At 45.3% G+C, this 20,225-nt stretch overlaps 1 protein-coding gene across 1 annotated transcript in view; it reads left to right on the top strand.

Annotated features, from left to right (window-relative positions):
• Positions 1-20,225, top strand: part of LOC139582751 (uronyl 2-sulfotransferase-like) — a 201,961-nt gene that overhangs the window by 147,083 nt on the left and 34,653 nt on the right. Inside the window, exon 3 of the mRNA XM_071413043.1 lies at positions 9,017-9,172. Within this exon, the coding sequence (XP_071269144.1) occupies positions 9,017-9,172 (156 nt within the window). The remainder of the gene's footprint in view (positions 1-9,016; positions 9,173-20,225) is intronic.

The following is a 20,225-nucleotide window of genomic DNA, read 5'->3' as shown; positions in this document are numbered from 1 at the left end:
ATCATGCAGCCTCCTCCGTCTTACAGAGACCGGACTCTGTTTATCATGCAGCCTCCTCCGTCTTACAGAGACTGGACTCTGTTTTTCATGCAGCCTCCTCCGTCTTACAGAGACTGGACTCTGTTAATCATGCAGCCTCTTCCGTCTTACAGAGACTGGACTCTGTTTTTCATGCAGCCTCCTCCGTCTTACAGAGACTGGACTCTGTTAATCATGCAGCCTCCTCCGTCTTACAGAGACTGGACTGTTTATCATGCAGCCTCCTCCGTCTTACAGAGACTGGACTCTGTTTATCATGCAGCCTCCTCCGTCTTACAGAGACTGGACTCTGTTTATCATGCAGCCTCCTCCGTCTTACAGAGACTGGACTCTGTTTATCATGCAGCCTCCTCCGTCTTACAGAGACTGGACTCTGTTTATCATGCAGCCTCCTCCGTCTTACAGAGACTGGACTCTGTTAATCATGCAGCCTCCTCCGTCTTACAGAGACTGGACTGTTTATCATGCATCCTCCTCTGTTTTACAGAGACTGGACTCTGTTAATCATGCAGCCTCCTCCGTCTTACAGAGACTGGACTCTGTTTATCATGCAGCCTCCTCCGTCTTACAGAGACCGGACTCTGTTTATCATGCAGCCTCCTCCGTCTTACAGAGACTGGACTCTGTTAATCATGCAGCCTCCTCCGTCTTACAGAGACAGGACTCTGTTTATCATGCAGCCTCCTCCGTCTTACAGAGACCGGACTCTGTTAATCATGCAGCCTCCTCCGTCTTACAGAGACCGGACTCTGTTTATCATGCAGCCTCCTCCGTCTTACAGAGACTGGACTCTGTTTTTCATGCAGCCTCCTCCGTCTTACAGAGACTGGACTCTGTTAATCATGCAGCCTCTTCCGTCTTACAGAGACTGGACTCTGTTTTTCATGCAGCCTCCTCCGTCTTACAGAGACTGGACTCTGTTTATCATGCAGCCTCCTCCGTCTTACAGAGACTGGACTCTGTTTATCATGCAGCCTCCTCCGTCTTACAGAGACTGGACTCTGTTTATCATGCAGCCTCCTCCGTCTTACAGAGACTGGACTGTTTATCATGCATCCTCCTCTGTCTTACAGAGACTGGACTCTGTTAATCATGCAGCCTCCTCCGTCTTACAGAGACTGGACTCTGTTAATCATGCAGCCTCCTCCGTCTTACAGAGAATGGACTCTGTTTATCATGCAGCCTCCTCCGTCTTACAGAGACTGGACTCTGTTTATCATGCAGCCTCCTCCGTCTTACAGAGACTGGACTCTGTTTATCATGCAGCCTCCTCCGTCTTACAGAGACTGGACTCTATTAATCATGCAGCCTCCTCCGTCTTACAGAGACTGGACTCTGTTAATCATGCAGCCTCCTCCGTCTTACAGAGACTGGACTCTGTTAATCATGCAGCCTCCTCCGTCTTACAGAGACTGGACTCTGTTTATCATGCAGCCTCCTCCGTCTTACAGAGACCGGACTCTGTTTATCATGCAGCCTCCTCCGTCTTACAGAGACTGGACTCTGTTAATCATGCAGCCTCCTCCGTCTTACAGAGACTGGACTCTGTTTTTCATGCAGCCTCCTCCGTCTTACAGAGACTGGACTCTGTTAATCATGCAGCCTCTTCCGTCTTACAGAGACCGGACTCTGTTTTTCATGCAGCCTCCTCCGTCTTACAGAGACTGGACTCTGTTTTTCATGCAGCCTCCTCCGTCTTACAGAGACTGGACTCTGTTTTTCATGCAGCCTCCTCCGTCTTACAGAGACTGGACTCTGTTAATCATGCAGCCTCCTCCGTCTTACAGAGACTGGACTGTTTATCATGCAACCTCCTCCGTCTTACAGAGACTGGACTCTGTTTATCATGCAGCCTCCTCCGTCTTACAGAGACTGGACTCTGTTAATCATGCAGCCTCCTCCGTCTTACAGAGACTGGACTCTGTTTATCATGCAGCCTCCTCCGTCTTACAGAGACTGGACTCTGTTAATCATGCAGCCTCCTCCGTCTTACAGAGACTGGACTCTGTTAATCATGCAGCCTCCTCCGTCTTACAGAGACTGGACTCTGTTTATCATGCAGCCTCCTCCGTCTTACAGAGACTGGACTCTGTTAATCATGCAGCCTCCTCCGTCTTACAGAGACTGGACTCTGTTTATCATGCAGCCTCCTCCGTCTTACAGAGACTGGACTCTGTTTATCATGCATCCTCCTCCGTCTTACAGAGACTGGACTCTGTTTATCATGCAGCCTCCTCCGTCTTACAGAGAATGGACTCTGTTTATCATGCAGCCTCCTCCGTCTTACAGAGACTGGACTCTGTTTATTATGCAGCCTCCTCCGTCTTACAGAGACTGGACTCTGTTTATCATGCAGCCTCCTCCGTCTTACAGAGACTGGACTCTGTTAATCATGCAGCCTCCTCCGTCTTACAGAGACTGGACTCTGTTAATCATGCAGCCTCCTCCGTCTTACAGAGACTGGACTCTGTTTTTCATGCAGCCTCCTCCGTCTTACAGAGACTGGACTCTGTTTTTCATGCAGCCTCCTCCGTCTTACAGAGACTGGACTCTGTTAATCATGCAGCCTCCTCCGTCTTACAGAGACTGGACTGTTTATCATGCAGCCTCCTCCGTCTTACAGAGACTGGACTCTGTTTATCATGCAGCCTCCTCCGTCTTACAGAGACTGGACTCTGTTTATCATGCAGCCTCCTCCGTCTTACAGAGACTGGACTCTGTTTATCATGCAGCCTCCTCCGTCTTACAGAGACTGGACTCTGTTAATCATGCAGCCTCCTCCGTCTTACAGAGACTGGACTGTTTATCATGCATCCTCCTCTGTTTTACAGAGACTGGACTCTGTTAATCATGCAGCCTCCTCCGTCTTACAGAGACTGGACTCTGTTAATCATGCAGCCTCCTCCGTCTTACAGAGACAGGACTCTGTTTATCATGCAGCCTCCTCCGTCTTACAGAGACCGGACTCTGTTTATCATGCAGCCTCCTCCGTCTTACAGAGACTGGACTCTGTTAATCATGCAGCCTCCTCCGTCTTACAGAGACAGGACTCTGTTTATCATGCAGCCTCCTCCGTCTTACAGAGACCGGACTCTGTTAATCATGCAGCCTCCTCCGTCTTACAGAGACCGGACTCTGTTTATCATGCAGCCTCCTCCGTCTTACAGAGACTGGACTCTGTTTTTCATGCAGCCTCCTCCGTCTTACAGAGACTGGACTCTGTTAATCATGCAGCCTCTTCCGTCTTACAGAGACTGGACTCTGTTTTTCATGCAGCCTCCTCCGTCTTACAGAGACTGGACTCTGTTTATCATGCAGCCTCCTCCGTCTTACAGAGACTGGACTCTGTTTATCATGCAGCCTCCTCCGTCTTACAGAGACTGGACTCTGTTTATCATGCAGCCTCCTCCGTCTTACAGAGACTGGACTGTTTATCATGCATCCTCCTCTGTCTTACAGAGACTGGACTCTGTTAATCATGCAGCCTCCTCCGTCTTACAGAGACTGGACTCTGTTAATCATGCAGCCTCCTCCGTCTTACAGAGAATGGACTCTGTTTATCATGCAGCCTCCTCCGTCTTACAGAGACTGGACTCTGTTTATCATGCAGCCTCCTCCGTCTTACAGAGACTGGACTCTGTTTATCATGCAGCCTCCTCCGTCTTACAGAGACTGGACTCTATTAATCATGCAGCCTCCTCCGTCTTACAGAGACTGGACTCTGTTAATCATGCAGCCTCCTCCGTCTTACAGAGACTGGACTCTGTTAATCATGCAGCCTCCTCCGTCTTACAGAGACTGGACTCTGTTTATCATGCAGCCTCCTCCGTCTTACAGAGACCGGACTCTGTTTATCATGCAGCCTCCTCCGTCTTACAGAGACTGGACTCTGTTAATCATGCAGCCTCCTCCGTCTTACAGAGACTGGACTCTGTTTTTCATGCAGCCTCCTCCGTCTTACAGAGACTGGACTCTGTTAATCATGCAGCCTCTTCCGTCTTACAGAGACCGGACTCTGTTTTTCATGCAGCCTCCTCCGTCTTACAGAGACTGGACTCTGTTTTTCATGCAGCCTCCTCCGTCTTACAGAGACTGGACTCTGTTTTTCATGCAGCCTCCTCCGTCTTACAGAGACTGGACTCTGTTAATCATGCAGCCTCCTCCGTCTTACAGAGACTGGACTGTTTATCATGCAACCTCCTCCGTCTTACAGAGACTGGACTCTGTTTATCATGCAGCCTCCTCCGTCTTACAGAGACTGGACTCTGTTAATCATGCAGCCTCCTCCGTCTTACAGAGACTGGACTCTGTTTATCATGCAGCCTCCTCCGTCTTACAGAGACTGGACTCTGTTCATCATGCAGCCTCCTCCGTCTTACAGAGACTGGACTCTGTTAATCATGCAGCCTCCTCCGTCTTACAGAGACTGGACTCTGTTTATCATGCAGCCTCCTCCGTCTTACAGAGACTGGACTCTGTTAATCATGCAGCCTCCTCCGTCTTACAGAGACTGGACTCTGTTTATCATGCAACCTCCTCCGTCTTACAGAGACCGGACTCTGTTAATCATGCAGCCTCCTCCGTCTTACAGAGACTGGACTCTGTTTATCATGCAGCCTCCTCCGTCTTACAGAGACTGGACTCTGTTTATCATGCAGCCTCCTCCGTCTTACAGAGACTGGACTGTTTATCATGCATCCTCCTCTGTCTTACAGAGACTGGACTCTGTTAATCATGCAGCCTCCTCCGTCTTACAGAGACTGGACTCTGTTAATCATGCAGCCTCCTCCGTCTTACAGAGAATGGACTCTGTTTATCATGCAGCCTCCTCCGTCTTACAGAGACTGGACTCTGTTTATCATGCAGCCTCCTCCGTCTTACAGAGACTGGACTCTGTTTATCATGCAGCCTCCTCCGTCTTACAGAGACTGGACTCTATTAATCATGCAGCCTCCTCCGTCTTACAGAGACTGGACTCTGTTAATCATGCAGCCTCCTCCGTCTTACAGAGACTGGACTCTGTTAATCATGCAGCCTCCTCCGTCTTACAGAGACTGGACTCTGTTTATCATGCAGCCTCCTCCGTCTTACAGAGACTGGACTCTGTTTATCATGCAGCCTCCTCCGTCTTACAGAGACTGGACTCTGTTTATCATGCAGCCTCCTCCGTCTTACAGAGACTGGACTCTGTTAATCATGCAGCCTCCTCCGTCTTACAGAGACTGGACTGTTTATCATGCAGCCTCCTCCGTCTTACAGAGACTGGACTCTGTTTATCATGCAGCCTCCTCCGTCTTACAGAGACTGGACTCTGTTTTTCATGCAGCCTCCTCCGTCTTACAGAGACTGGACTCTGTTTATCATGCAGCCTCCTCCGTCTTACAGAGACTGGACTCTGTTTATCATGCATCCTTGCACTTTATTACAAATGCCAAGTCACTCACCCATCATTGCACATTGTACCAAATGGTAGGTTGGACCTCACTTTATCTATGCAGAAAGATACATTTGTATGTGTTCATCTACAAAGCCCTTTTGGGTAAACTCCCTCTTTACCTCTGTAGTCTGGTCTCCTTCACCACCAGCAGGTAAACTCCCTCTTTACCTCTGTAGTCTGGTCTCCTTCACCACCAGCAGGTAAACTCCCTCTTTACCTCTGTAGTCTGGTCTCCTTCACCACCAGCAGGTAAACTCCCTCTTTACCTCTGTAGTCTGGTCTCCTTCACCACCAGCAGGTAAACTCCCTCTTTACCTCTGTAGTCTGGTCTCCTTCACCACCAGCAGTTACCATACCCGGTCTGCTAGGTTGTTGCTACTTAAAGTCCCCAGGACATTCACAGTATTAGGCAAGACTGCCTTCTCTTCTTGTGCACCAGAGGCATGGAATGGTCTACAATCCATGCTTCATCTAGATATGTTAGTGCCACTGATTGAATTTAAAATATTGATGGGAGACTCTGTTACAGAGGAGTGTAAATGCTTTTTTTAGGCAGGATCATGTTGTTGTCTTGTAGTATGTTTTAATTCTGTAATGTATTGATTGTTGTATGTTTTAATTATGTAATGTATTGATTGTTGTATGTTTTAATTCTGTAATGTATTGATTGTTGCTGTCTTCTTAGCCGGGTCTCCCTTGAAAAAGAGACTCTGGGTCTCAATGGGCTTTTCCTGGTTAAATAAAGGTTAAATAAAAAATGTAATAACAGTAACACTGCAATTTGTTAACTCACTGATCAGTGTGTTTACAATGGAGAGAAATCACTGATAGTGCCTCTTTCCTCTCTCTATCAAGGTCCTGTTTTCAACATAGTTCAAAGCACCTTTAATTGGGCACTCATTTTGAACATAGGAGTTCAATAGTTCAATACACTTCTAATTGGTTATTAACCCAACTCCTTGTTCAGCCTTTTTGGCGTCTTTTCTGTTGTCATTTCGCAGTAAGAAAAATGACATTGAAAATATGTATTTTCCAGACTTTGATGTCAGGTGCATTTTGTAAAGCGCTGTGCTCTATGCTTAGTGGGTGACTTATAGGCTACTGTAAAGCGCTGTGCTCTATGCTTAGTGGGTGACTTATAGGCTACTGTAAAGCGCTGTGCTCTATGCTTAGTGGGTGACTTATAGGCTACTGTAAAGCGCTGTGCTCTATGCTTAGTGGGTGACTTATAGGCTACTGTAAAGCGCTGTGCTCTATGCTTAGTGGGTGACTTATAGGCTACTGTAAAGCGCTGTGCTCTATGCTTAGTGGGTGACTTATAGGCTACTGTAAAGCGCTGTGCTCTATGCTTAGTGGGTGACTTAAAGGCTACTGTAAAGCGCTGTGCTCTTGTGTAGGCTATACTGGTGGCTGCCTGGCTGCTATTTGTGGTTTTCCCCCCTATTTTTCTTCCCTCCTTTCAGATCAAAGTTTTGCCACAGCTAGCTACCATTAGCAACCACATCAGAGGGGTTGTACTGGGGTGGCTAAGCCCCTAGGGTTCCTTGCCCTCTGTGAGCTCATTCTAACAAACCCAGATGTTTTCTTTTCTTCATGCAAACACAGCAGATATGTTATCACTGCCATTAGAATGTGATAAGCTAAGAGGTCTGGTATTACTACAAAAACAGAGACATGGTAGGCCTGTTTAAGAGAAACACAATTGATGTGCGCTGACTCCCTGGAACCTAATGCCGATCTGTGCTGTGAGAATTCATACAGAGTCGACTGTCTTATTGTTTCACACTTTCACAATTGTTTCAGTTCTTAGTTGGATCGAATTCCGCTGTCAGGATGTGCAAGAGGAATATTTAGTTTTTTCTAGCGCCAGATTGTTCTGACCATAGGTTTTGATTGAATACAGCCCTCTTTTCTGGACCTTTTTCTATTAAATAAACCCACTTTTGGTCTAGAACTCATACAGTGTTGATGATGTTTTATCAAAGGGGAGTTAAGGGTGTAAACCATGTGACACGACACAGACAGACTCATGCCTATCAACACAAGTTGTGCAAACAAAGTTATCACAGGGGATTGTCATCATCCCACCCTCTTTCAAGCCCAGGCCAAACAACACACATATTTCTGTTTCCAACCGCTGCCAAAGCGTTCTATCCTCTGGTGATTTCCTGTAACTCCAGTAATCTGGAAAAACAGGAAATACGTTGTTGATAAAGTGACGGGCTGTCCTCAAATTGATACGTGACAGGCCCTATTTTTACTGTGCTGCTGGGGCGAGGCAGGCAGGGATACAGTTCAGGATAGAGGAGCAAAATGAAGTGGTGTGTGTGGCCTTAACCGCTCTGGGTTTCATCATACAACACACTGTGGACTGGGATACAGGAGTTGTAGGTCATGTAGGGGTAAACATGGAGAAAAACACACACACACACACACAAACACACACACACACACACACACACACACACACACACACACACACACACACACACACACACACACACACACACACACACACACACACACACACACACACACACACACACACACACACACACACACACACACACACACACACACACACACACACACAAAGGCACAGACATGTGCACCACTACACTAAAATGCCTGTCATGGGGTTCAGCACCATCCCCTAACCCGGAGTTGTACTGCAGTAGACATGTCTTCAGTGTCCCTGTCAGATGTGTAGAATTTCCCCCAAGGGGAATCTCAGCTACCATTCCAGACTGGGAATGCCGGCAGGAATGCCGCTGAATTCTTCACTCTGTATTTGTAATAAAAAAGGCTTCATTGAAGTCACGTCAGGGAAAAGGTTAGGAGCATCCCTAGTGACACCTTTCAGATGTTATTCAACTACTACTAGCTTTGTCCTTCTTTCAGTGATCCTTCTGCTATCAGATGAAATCGAGGGATGCGTTACAGTGACCAGTGTGTGTGCTGTGTTTGTATGTTTGAGGGTGTGTGTGTGTGTGTGTGTGTGTGTGTGTGTGTGTGTGTGTGTGTGTGTGTGTGTGTGTGTGTGTGTGTGTGTGTGTGTGTGTGTGTGTGTGTGTGTGTGTGTGTGTGTGTGTGTGTGTGTGTGTGTGTGTCTGTATGTATGTGTGTGTGCCTGATAAAGCACTTCGTGTGGAGTTTATCTGCAGGATGGCAGGGCATCGGGGGTCGAGTGAGAACAGCCCCCTGGGAAAATAGACACAAAAGACAGGTCAGATGTCAGAGAGGAAGGACAGAGTAAGAGTTAAGAGAAGGAGCAGTCCAATCCCTTTGGCAGTGTTCCCCTTTTTCACTTTCTTTTCTTTTCTTCTTTCCTTTCGTCCTAACCATATTTGAAATCGTCCTCACTTACCTGGTGTCATGTTTCAGCTGTACCTACCATCATTCTTACCCTTATCTTAGCCTTATGTTACCTCCAGAAGGCAATAATCATGGCTTTGATTGGCTAATTGTTATTTGATGAGCTAATTGTTGCTGCTCTCCGTCTCCTCAGCAGTGTGTGTTCTATGTTGTTCTCCCATTCAGATGCTGCCATTCCCCAGTCAGGTGGTGTATAATCGTGTGGGGAAGTGTGGCAGCAGGACGGTAGTCATCCTACTAAGGTTATTGGCAGAGAGACATCAGTTCAACCTGGTCTCCTCAGACATCCACAACAAGACACGCCTCACCAAACATGAACAGGTATGACACGCGTTACCAAGCATGAACGGGTAAAGATGGAGAAAGGGAGGGAGATAAGGAGGGAGATCGGTGGTGGTTGAGGGGGTGTGCTTTAAGGGTCAGAGATGGGAGGAGTGGGGAGCGTTGCCTTGTTGTATGATGACCGGAAGCAGGTCCCAATTACAGAATTGGCACGCAGGGGCACGTGCCCTGGGGCCCCCAACCTACAGGGGGCCCACAACCCATTTTTTTATGTTTGATAGCACATGATAGCAAAATGTGTGGAATTGCAGGAAATTAAGTTTAAAACTGCAAAATGTTCTCTCAGCCTCATGTCAAAATGTGTAGAATAGCAGTAAATGAGCTTTAAATCTGCAACATTTTATCTCAGCCTCATTGCAAAATGTGAACAAAAGCATGAAATGAGCTATAAAGCGGCAAATGTTTTCCCCTGCCCCATGGTAAAAACTGTAGAATTGCTGGAAATTAGCTTTAAAATTGCAACATTTAATCATGAATTAATCATGAAAATGAAAATTTTCTCTCTGCAACATGGCATTAGGACATCACTACCACAAGAAGTGGTGGTGATGTCCTAGTGCTATCACTTAAAGCTGTAACACAGCAAGCTACTGTATTGTCCTTCAGTCTTTCTAAGAACAGGCTGAAGGGCTGGGAAATGTATTTTTAGGATTTCCAAGAGCATCTTAAGGACATCAACACAGCATTTATAGAGGAAGTGCTGCGTGTGTTTAAAACCGCATTCCTCAGAAACAGGCTGTGTCATGGGAAATGCCAACACAAATTAAAACATTACTGAACGCTAGTCATTCTGCATGATCAAAAATAGGTATTTATTTCTCTCTCTGTCTTTCTCGCTCTGTCTTTCTCTCTCTGTCTCTGTCTCTCTCTCTGTCTCTGTCTCTCTCTCTGTCTTTCTCTCTCTATCTCTCTCTCTCTCTTGTCTTTCTCTCTCAATCTCTCTCTCTCTCTCTGACTCTCTCTCCCTCTCTTCATCTTCCTTTATTCTAGCCCTTCTATAAATTACACTTCCTGCCGCCTAACACCAACTTAAGCAGACTCTCAGACTCTTCATAGAGGAAGAGAATAATGGTGTATTCCTGTGTCATAGTCTATGTGGTAATGTTTCATATCCTCATAGGCCTTTTTTATCAGTGTGAAAGTGTGCTGTAGAAATCTTTTTATGTTTGAATGGTCAGTAGATGCTAAATATTCATAACCATTACTGGATTTTAAGTAAATATTTAATTAAAGCTAATATTGAAACAGGTAGTTTAAACATTCATCAAGCCGGAACGCTTGGCTGTACTAGAATTATTAAGCCTCTGAGAGAGAGAGAGAGAGAGAGAGAGAGAGAGAGAGAGAGAGAGAGAGAGAGAGAGAGAGAGAGAGAGAGAGAGAGAGAGAGAGAGAGAGAGAGAGAGAGAGAGAGAGAGAGAGAGAGAGAGAGAGAGAGAGAGAGAGAGAGAGAGAGAGAGAGAGAGAGAGAGAGAGAGAGAGAGAGAGAGAGAGAGAGAGAGAGAGAGAGAGAGAGAGAGAGAGAGAGAGAGAGAGTTTTTGAGTTTTTATAAAACCTTTATTTTCTACTCAATTATTAACATAAATAATGACACACTGCCTTTTCAGAAATGAAACAATAAATGTAATTCCTACTCAAAATAAATAAAATAAAAAAACAAAAGAACATATACATTCAACTTATTTCCTCAACAAAAAATAATTTCCCCTCCTCTACAAAACAAAGCACTCCTTCATATGCCCACTTCTCCTCAAATAATGGGAGATCTTTTACAGCTGAGAAGAACTCAAAATCCACTTTTATTCTTGCTTTCACTAATCCTTTAAAAACACATCTTATATCCTTCTCATATCCCGTGTCTATCTTATGTTTCCTACTCAAAAAAATTGACATCTTAGCTTGTCCCAAAATAAAATTGAACAGTTGACATTTTCTTTTCTGTTGCTTACTATATTGAAACCCCAAAATAAAAACATTGTTATTAAAAAACTCACCTACAGCTCTAAACAAAGACTCCAGTATTTCCAATAGAGGTTTTATCCTCTCACACTCCATAAAACAGTGAAAAATGGTTTCTCTTATATTACAAAAAGGACATCCATCTCTAACCTCTGAGTTAATGACAGATACAAAAGCATTAACTGCAATAATGCCATGTAAAACCCTCCATTGCATATCACCAGTACCCTTTTGTAACGGTGGTTTGTACAGTGCTCTCCATGCTGGCTTTACCTTGTCATCAATTCCCAATTTTACCCTCCATGGAGTGTCTTTTCTATTTTTCAATTTATCTTTATTTAACACCTTTACACACCCCCTATACAAGTCCTTCCCATTCACCTCATCCAAACCCACCTCCTCCAACCCTCTCAAATCCAACAATAAACCCTTTCTCTCTGACTCTGGGATATTTGGTGTAATCCCTAGTCTTGGAAATGCGACGTCTTCATCTTGTACCTTCTTCTCGTGGCTATTAAGCATTCCCCACTCTTCCTCTGACAGAGCCTTCCTGCAGCTCCCCAACATTTGTCCGACAATCCTTTCCGACCTCATCCCCAAATGTTCAGCCACCCGTCTTCCATCCATTAAGGCGGGCCCAGCCATGGCCATTAACTGTTTTAAGGTGATTATTTTGCCCTTCACCAGAATCTTGGAGAAATGTGGAACAGCTGCAGTTGTACAATCCAGTCTTGCCCCATACACCAGCGGTTCCTCCAACAGCCAATGCACTGACTCCGCTGAATTTCGTCTGGACACCTTCATTATGCTCCACACTCTGAGAAGGCCTCTGTAAAACGGAGGTACTCCCTCCCTAGAAATCTGTCTACTATCAACCAAAAATAAAGCCTTCTTTAATCCTAATCCTCCAACCCTCTGTAATACAAGACCTGCCACCCCTCTCCACACCACATTTTCCGGTCCATAAAGCAACCTTTGAATAAACTGAAACCGGAAAGCAGCAGCTCTACTAGCAAGATGTACAAGACCTTGTCCCCCCTCCTCTTTTGATAAATACAAAACACTTTGTGGAACCCAATGATATTTATCCCAAAAGAAATCCACAATAATTGCCTGTATCTTAGCCAGAAGGCCAGATGGTGGTTCTAAAACAGACAACCGATGCCACAGTGCAGAGGCAATCACATTATTAACTATAATAGTGCGCCCCCTATATGACATACGAGATAATAACCAACGCCATCTCCTCATCCTCCCTTCCACCATTTCAACCACCCCACTCCAATTCTTTTCCATAGTCCCCTCATCTCCTAGGTACACTCCAAGATACTTAAAACCTCCCTTACACCATTCTAGCCCCCCTGGCAAAGCCATGATCCCTCCAGCCCATTTCCCAATCTGTAAAGCACAACTCTTTTCCCAATTTACCTTTGCAGAGGATATTCCCCTAAAACGATCAACCATTATACTCAAACTATCCACCTCCGCTTGATTTTTCACTAACACAATTACATCATCAGCATAGGCTGAGAGACGAATAGGAGGAATATCCTCTGAAAGGTACACCCCTTCAATGCGACTTCTAATGCTATTTAGTAGTGGCTCTATAGCAATGGCATACAACATCCCTGACAAAGAACATCCCTGCCGAATACCTCTACACACTTTAAAAGGAGCACTCAAACCACCGTTAACTTTCAATACACTTTCAATGTCACCATATATCACCTTTATCATGGCAATAAAACCCGAGCTGAACCCAAACGCCTCAAGCGTGTGCCATAAATATTTATGTTCAACTCGGTCAAATGCCTTTTCCTGATCAATTGAAATTAGACCAGCATCCAACCCAATAGCCTTAGAGACGTCCAAAAAATCACGAATCAGAGAAATGTTATCCCCTATCTGCCTGCCAGGAACACAGTAGGACTGGTCCGTATGTATGATTTGCCCCATCACCTCCCTCAGCCTGTTGGACAAAGCCTTTGACAATATCTTATAATCAGTGCACAATAAAGCCACCGGCCTCCAGTTCTTCACCTCCCTAGGGTCACCCTTTTTGGGCAATAGGGTGAGGACAGCCCTTCTGCAGCTTATTGGTAGTAACCCTCCGGTTAAACTATCATTAACTACTGCTAGCCAATCTTCTCCCAACATAGCCCAAAAAGACTTAAAAAAGTCAACGGGAAGCCCATCAATGCCTGGTGCCCTTCCATTTTCCATGCCTTTTAATGCAGTGTATAACTCCTGCAAAGACAACGGTTGCTCCAGCTCAACCTGAGCTTCTGCAGCCACCTTTGGGAGCCCATCAAAGAACTGTTGTGTCACTGTTTTATCCTCTTTGTACTCACACTTATAGAGCTCAGCATAGAACTCTACTGCCCTCTTTCTAATTTCACTCGGGCTAGTGAGCTCTTGTCCAACAGCTGATTTGAGACAATGAATAATTTTTCTTTGTCCATTCTTTTTCTCTAAACCAAAGAAAAACTTGGATGAGGCATCCATTTCAGATATTCCCTGAAACTTACTTCTCACCAATGCCCACTGTGCTCTGATACCCAGCAGGTCTGCCAATGCAGCTTTTCTCTTCTTGAGGGCCTGAGTATGGCCTCGATCTCCTGTGGTCTCAACCAACGTCATGAGTTCCACTATTTCAACCTCTAAGGCTTTCATTGATCCGGTGATATCCTTGGTGACATTCCTCGTGTATTGATTACAGAATTGTTGAATCTGGATTTTCCCTATATCCCACCACTGTTGAAGTGATATAAAACTGGCCTTTTGAGACCTCCACCTCTCCCACAAAAAACTGAAACATTTCCTGAAATGAGCATCACTCAATAAAGTTGTATTAAAATGCCAGTATGCACTTTTGGGTTTTACATCATTAATGAACACCACCTCTGTTATTAAACAATGATCAGAAAATCCCACTGGGGTTATCACATTTGATTTACAAACCTGAGATTGATGCTCAAAACAATAAAACCTATCTAACCTAGCCATAGAAATGATGTTCTCTCTCACATGCGCCCAGGTGTACTGCCTTGTTCCTCCATTTTGACTCCGCCAAATATCACACAATTCATGTGTTACAATAAGGCGTTTTAAAAGAGTCCTTGAGGCTATATGAGGTTCTTGGTGATTTCTATCTAAATCGCTGACTGTGCAGTTGAAATCCCCAGCAATAAATAAATAATCCTCTTTATTACATTTCTCAATGGTATTTGATAATGTCTCTAAAAAACATACCCTCTCAACTGTCACCACTGGGGCATATACATTTATCAGACACATAGTGATGTTTTCATACCTTGCTCTGACTTTTAATAACCTCCCCTCAACTATCTCCTCAATCTCATAAGACAAAGGCAAAAACCCTTTTGAGAACAAAATAGCCACCCCCCCACTTTTTGAGTTTTTATGACTACACACCACTGTCCCACCCCACTCCTTTTGCCACATGACTTCATTTTCCAAATTACTATGCGTTTCTTGTAGAAAAATTATGTCACTTCCCTTTCCCCTAATTAACTCATACACCATGGCTCTTTTTTTACCATCTCTTGCCCCATTTACGTTTAAAGAAGAAATCTTAAAACTGCTCATGGATGAAAAAAATATACAGATGATGATACAGCCACCACATCTCTTTACAGAGTTAAAACTGCAACTGAACTCTTTCATTTTCTTTCGAATTTACATCACTTATCACTCTCGTGACCACTTTCTTGAGTCTAGCAATTTCAGGGCTTTTCAACCCTCCTCCTGTAATTTTTGACATCAGAAACTTTGCTGATTCAATAAACAATTCACTTTCAGGGAAAAAATCAGTTACTTTGTAATCCTGCATATATTTCTTCCCTTTTGTCAACTTCAGAAATTGACGTATCTTCTCAATTCCATATCTCCCTTCTATCTCATTTGTCTCGCTACATTGTTGTGACGCGTCAGAAGACTCACTCTCGCTATCCTCCCCAGAAGAAAACTCTACCATCTCTACCACTTGTTCATCTTCAACTGATTTATCACTCTCTACCTTTCTCTTAGAACTAGACCCTTCACCCCCCCTTACGTTCTTCCTTTTACTCCTAGGTATTTTGAAAACATCTGCTTCTTTTTCCGTTATTTCAATCTCCTCTTGCCCTTCAATTTCATTTTCCAGCACCACCTCAGCGACGGCAGTCGCAATCTCACCACCTGTTTCCCCTCCCTCTTTGTTCTGATCTACCACAATTTCCACCTTATCCACAATGCCTTCTTCTCCTACTTTTCCAACCACATCTGCCCACCTTCTCCCTTCCCCTGCACCCTTAGCATTTTCATCCCTTCGCGGTGGTGCGTTATTTGCACCAGCACTATAACTACTACCGGTCTCAGCGCGCTCATTCTCGGGACAACTGCGCACCAAATGCCCCTCTCTTCCACAACCAAAACATTTCATTGATTCAGTCGAAGCGTAAAATACATAATCAAATCCATCAATCTTAAAACTGAACGCTAAATTCAGTTCATCTACGTCCTTTTTTAAGATCATATGCACTTGCCTCCTATGAGACACGACATGTTTCAGCAACGGAGATTTGCATCCAAAAAGAACCTTCTTTATTGTAGATACGATTTGACCATGACGCGCTAACTCTCGCTCCAGCACTTCATCTCTAACAAAAGGTGGCACGTTAGAAAGTATCACTTTTTTCGCCGGATTCATAAGCGGAAATACCTGCGTCTGTGTTTCCCGCAACACCACACCCGTCTCGACTATTTTATTCACCTTTTCAATAGAATCTAAGAATATCACTACAGCGCTATTCATCCTTGAGGCTGATTTGATGCTATCATACCCAATGATAGCACCCACCGCAAGACTACATTCTTCTACTGAACAGCCAGCCGCGGCTGGAATCTTCACTCCATTCCTTCGACTAAGTTTTTCATACTCCAAACCTCCACGAGTGGCCATTCCAACCCGCCCCACCCGCTGGTTGTGCCCTCGCGACAAACAAACAACCTCAAACTATCCCACCACCCCTATACTTTCTTATTAATATTTAGAAAAAATACCCTTAAACCAACTAACCTAATCAATATATATATATTTACATACCAACACCCAATAGAGTGAAAAGAAATCCAGTCGCTCTCACAATCACTCCTGCTTGACGACTCACTCCCAGCATGCACTCCGAAGAGAGAGAGAGAGAGAGAGAGAGAGAGAGAGAGAGAGAGAGAGAGAGAGAGAGAGAGAGAGAGAGAGAGAGAGAGAGAGAGAGAGAGAGAGACCCTATAGAGGTAATGGGTCAGGGGTCATGTAGGCCAAGGTTTTTTTTTTTTCTGTCTGAGGTTCTTATTGTCACTGAGTGTACTGAACATGTAACAGGCATGTTTTCCTACGGGGTCTTTGAATTCCCCTAATTCTCTTTAGAGAATAGTCTTTGCACTGGAATATTTGGTGACATATGTATTGCAAGGTATTGCATACCTCATTTAGTTTCTTTGTAGTATGCAAGTGTAATTCAGCAGGGGAGAATGTAACAGGGTTGGTTATGTTTCCACTTGCCTCTAAAGAAATGTGTATTTGATGTTCAAGCATTCTTATTGGTTAGTTCAACTCTGATGACAATAAGGGGTGTTGTGATTGGCCCCGCTTGCAGATAGGGGGAGATCGCGAACGTCAGGTCTTCCCAGTATGAAAATGTGATGCGAGGGGTAGGTCACGTTCTGAATACTGTTTTCTATTTTCTATTTTACAATGTGTACAAATTTGCTGTACGTTACTGATTTTATACATGTGTGGTTATATGGTACCTGTTAGGGATTGAGGGGCTTTCTGGGATGTGCTTTGGCATATGATTGCTGTAAATAATTGTGTTAGCTAGCATACACCGATGTCATGGTCACATAAGCCACGGCTAACACAGTTGTCTTCATGCTACAGATTTTGCCATCGACAGCCATCATCACTGTTAAGTCCTGCACAACTAACGTGCTGTTTCCCATTTAACCACAGGTATTTACACATGTTATATTTTGTATTGTATTTTTGTATTTTGTTCACCCAGTATGAAAATGTGATGCGAGGGATTTTGCCATCGACAGCCATCATCACTGTTAAGTCCTGCACAACTAACGTGCTGTTTCCCATTTAACCACAGCAGAAATAAATGATGCTCAACTGGGACCACTGGCCGAAGTGATTTATTATTTTAAAACACAACGCATGGAGAGTACACTATACATCTGTTACACATGTATAAAATCACATGTATAATATTATAATTTGTTATTATAATCAAATTATATTATATTACACATGTATAAAATCAGTAACGTACAGCAAATTTGTACACATTGTAAAATAGAAAATAGAAAACAGTATTCAGAACGTGACCTACCCCTCGCATCACATTTTCATACTGGGAAGACCTGACGTTCGCGATCTCCCCCTATCTGCAAAAAGAGGGAGAGAGACAGAGAGAGAGAGAGAGAGAGAGAGAGAGATGCTCAACATGAGCTCCTTATATATTTGATTTTTTTGGTTTTTAGAATGAGATAAACACTCTAATCGAAGAAGAATTCCAGACAAGAAGTGATGAACAACAACTCTATACATTCAGAATAGAAAAAAAAGTAACTTTGCGCCTCAAGTTAAGAAGTTTTGAGTCTAGCTAGCTAGCTACACAACAAAGACCCAGCCAGCAGACTAACAAGCTAGCCATAAGAAACGAGCTAGAACAAACCTAGCAAGGTCAGTTAATACAACTACATCAAACGACCAAACTGAGTGAGTAAACCAAAAAGGAGCACGGACTAACTGTAAACATATCTTCAGTCTTTTGTGTGAGGATTTTTCACTATTTTTGCTGTTTTTTGAAAGTAGCGCGAACAGCAGACGAACAAATCGGTTGCCATGGCAACGGGGCAGCAGAACAGCGCAGCAGTAGCGGTAGTAGCAGAGCGCACAGACACCATGTCCACACTCCCCCTCAGCGCAGAATCCATTCTCTACCCAAAAAAGGTCAAAAATGACACAATGAGGAAAGCTTTCAAACAGAAACTACTAGAGAAGAGGCCAGAAACCCTTTTTGCAGACCTCTACAAAAACGGTGACGTGAGTAATCTCATCTTCCTCACTGACCAGCCAAATGCATGGCGCTCAGCAGTCTGCTCTCACTACCCATGCATAAAGAAAGAGGGAATCTGTAATGGGTGGAAGCTGAAAATCAAAGAGACAGACGACCCTGACAGCACCATGATAACAATCAACCTCTACAAGACTGGGACTGTCATGGTGCAAGGTAACATCAGGCTGTTTGAAACAGACTTTCAGACCATTAAGGAGAGAGCGGAGAGAGAGAAGGACACCACCAGTGACATGCCCTCCCACAAGACAAACTCCACCAGCACCACCCTCACCCCTACCCTCCCCACCCAAAAAGGCACATCCAGCACCTCTCTTCCCACCATAGTGGAGGACACGCCCCAGGAGGAGAGCGACCCCCTCAGTGCAGAGCAGGCTCAGGCCCTCCTCACCACCATGGCTGCCATGAGGGATGAGTTCACCAAACTGGAGGGGGAGGTGGTCCTGCTCAGGGAGAGCGTGAGCAAACAGCAACCAGACAACCACACCTTAGAGGAGCTCCTAACCAAGGTGAGGACAGAGCAGGACAGCAGCCTTGCAACACAGCTGAAAGAGGTTCAGCAAGAGAGAGACGGACTCAAGAGAGAGCTGGCTGATCTAACAAAGGAGGTGAGAGAGCTCCAAAAAGACAGGCAGAGCAGCAATAAGGAGCTGACCGCACTAAGAGAGGAGCTGCAGGAGAGAAAGAGAGCAGAGGACAGGCTGCAGGAGCAGATAGATCACCACCCTATGACCTGCCCTCACACAGCAGAGGAGCCCAGCTCAACCAGCCAGACTTCCCCAGCCCTGGCTGCTGCACCCCTCCTCCCCAACCCACAGAACAGCCTCCCACTGACAGTGGCACCCACACAGACCAGCCACACCCCAGCTCCAACACCCACCAGCCCCCCCTCTGCCCCCCCCAGTCCAGAAGAAACACTGGCTGACATCGTCCTGTTAATGGACTCAAATGGGAAGTATGTTCAGGAGAAGAAACTTTTCCCTAGACACAAAACGAGAAAGGTGTGGTGCCCAACAACGCAAAGTGCCATGGAGCTGCTTGATAAGAACCATCTCGGGTCGCCAAGCCACATAATCATACATACCGGAAGCAACGACCTGCGTGCTCAGCAGGAGAGGGTGGCGACTTCACTACGGGGAGTGATTGAGAAGGCCTCCGCAATCTTCCCCAACTCAAGAATCATAGTGTCAACCCTTCTACAGAGGAGGGACTTCCACCCTGCCACAATCCAAAGAATAAACGCCAGCCTCTCCCGGGACTGTGCCCTGCGACCCAATGTACACCTGGCCCACCATCCCACCCTCGATCTGGACTGTCTCTATGACCATGTTCACCTGTACAGGGAGACAGTCCCCATCCTTGCCAAGACTCTCAAGGACGTCGCTCTAAACCGCAGCCCGACCTCTCCACCCAGGAACAGCGGAGCAATCTCCACCCCGCCGAGATCACCGAGACAACATCCCGGACCAGCACCCTGGACCCCCCAGCCACGACCACAGCACCACCAACCTCAATGCCCACCACAGCCAGCGCAGCACAGACCACCCCAGCCCAGCTTCAGAGCCACCCAGATGAGGCCTACCACCCCCCTCCTCCCCACCGCAGACCCACACCTGGAGGAGCCACAGCCCAGCAGGCAGAGCTACGCACAGGCTGTGAGAGGAGCAACTGGCCCAGCCCCCACCAACCAAATGAGTGACATTAAACAAATGCTGAGTCTACTATGCTCACATGTGATGGGCCGAGGGTCATGGTAAGATGAGCACAAGAACTCCACCATTCTCACACTACATCCACCCAAGTGGCATGACACAAATTCTATCTTAAATGATAAACAAATCACATTTGCAAAATAAGAGTTTACTTTAATTGAAAAATCCTATTTTAATGGTTCTTCTTGGATTGTGAGTGTTTGTCTCATTTTGAAAGGTAA

The sequence above is a fragment of the Salvelinus alpinus genome, chromosome 8, assembly GCF_045679555.1.
Source record: "Salvelinus alpinus chromosome 8, SLU_Salpinus.1, whole genome shotgun sequence".
Lineage (NCBI taxonomy): Eukaryota > Metazoa > Chordata > Actinopteri > Salmoniformes > Salmonidae > Salvelinus > Salvelinus alpinus.
This window is presented reverse-complemented; position numbering and strand designations above follow the sequence as displayed.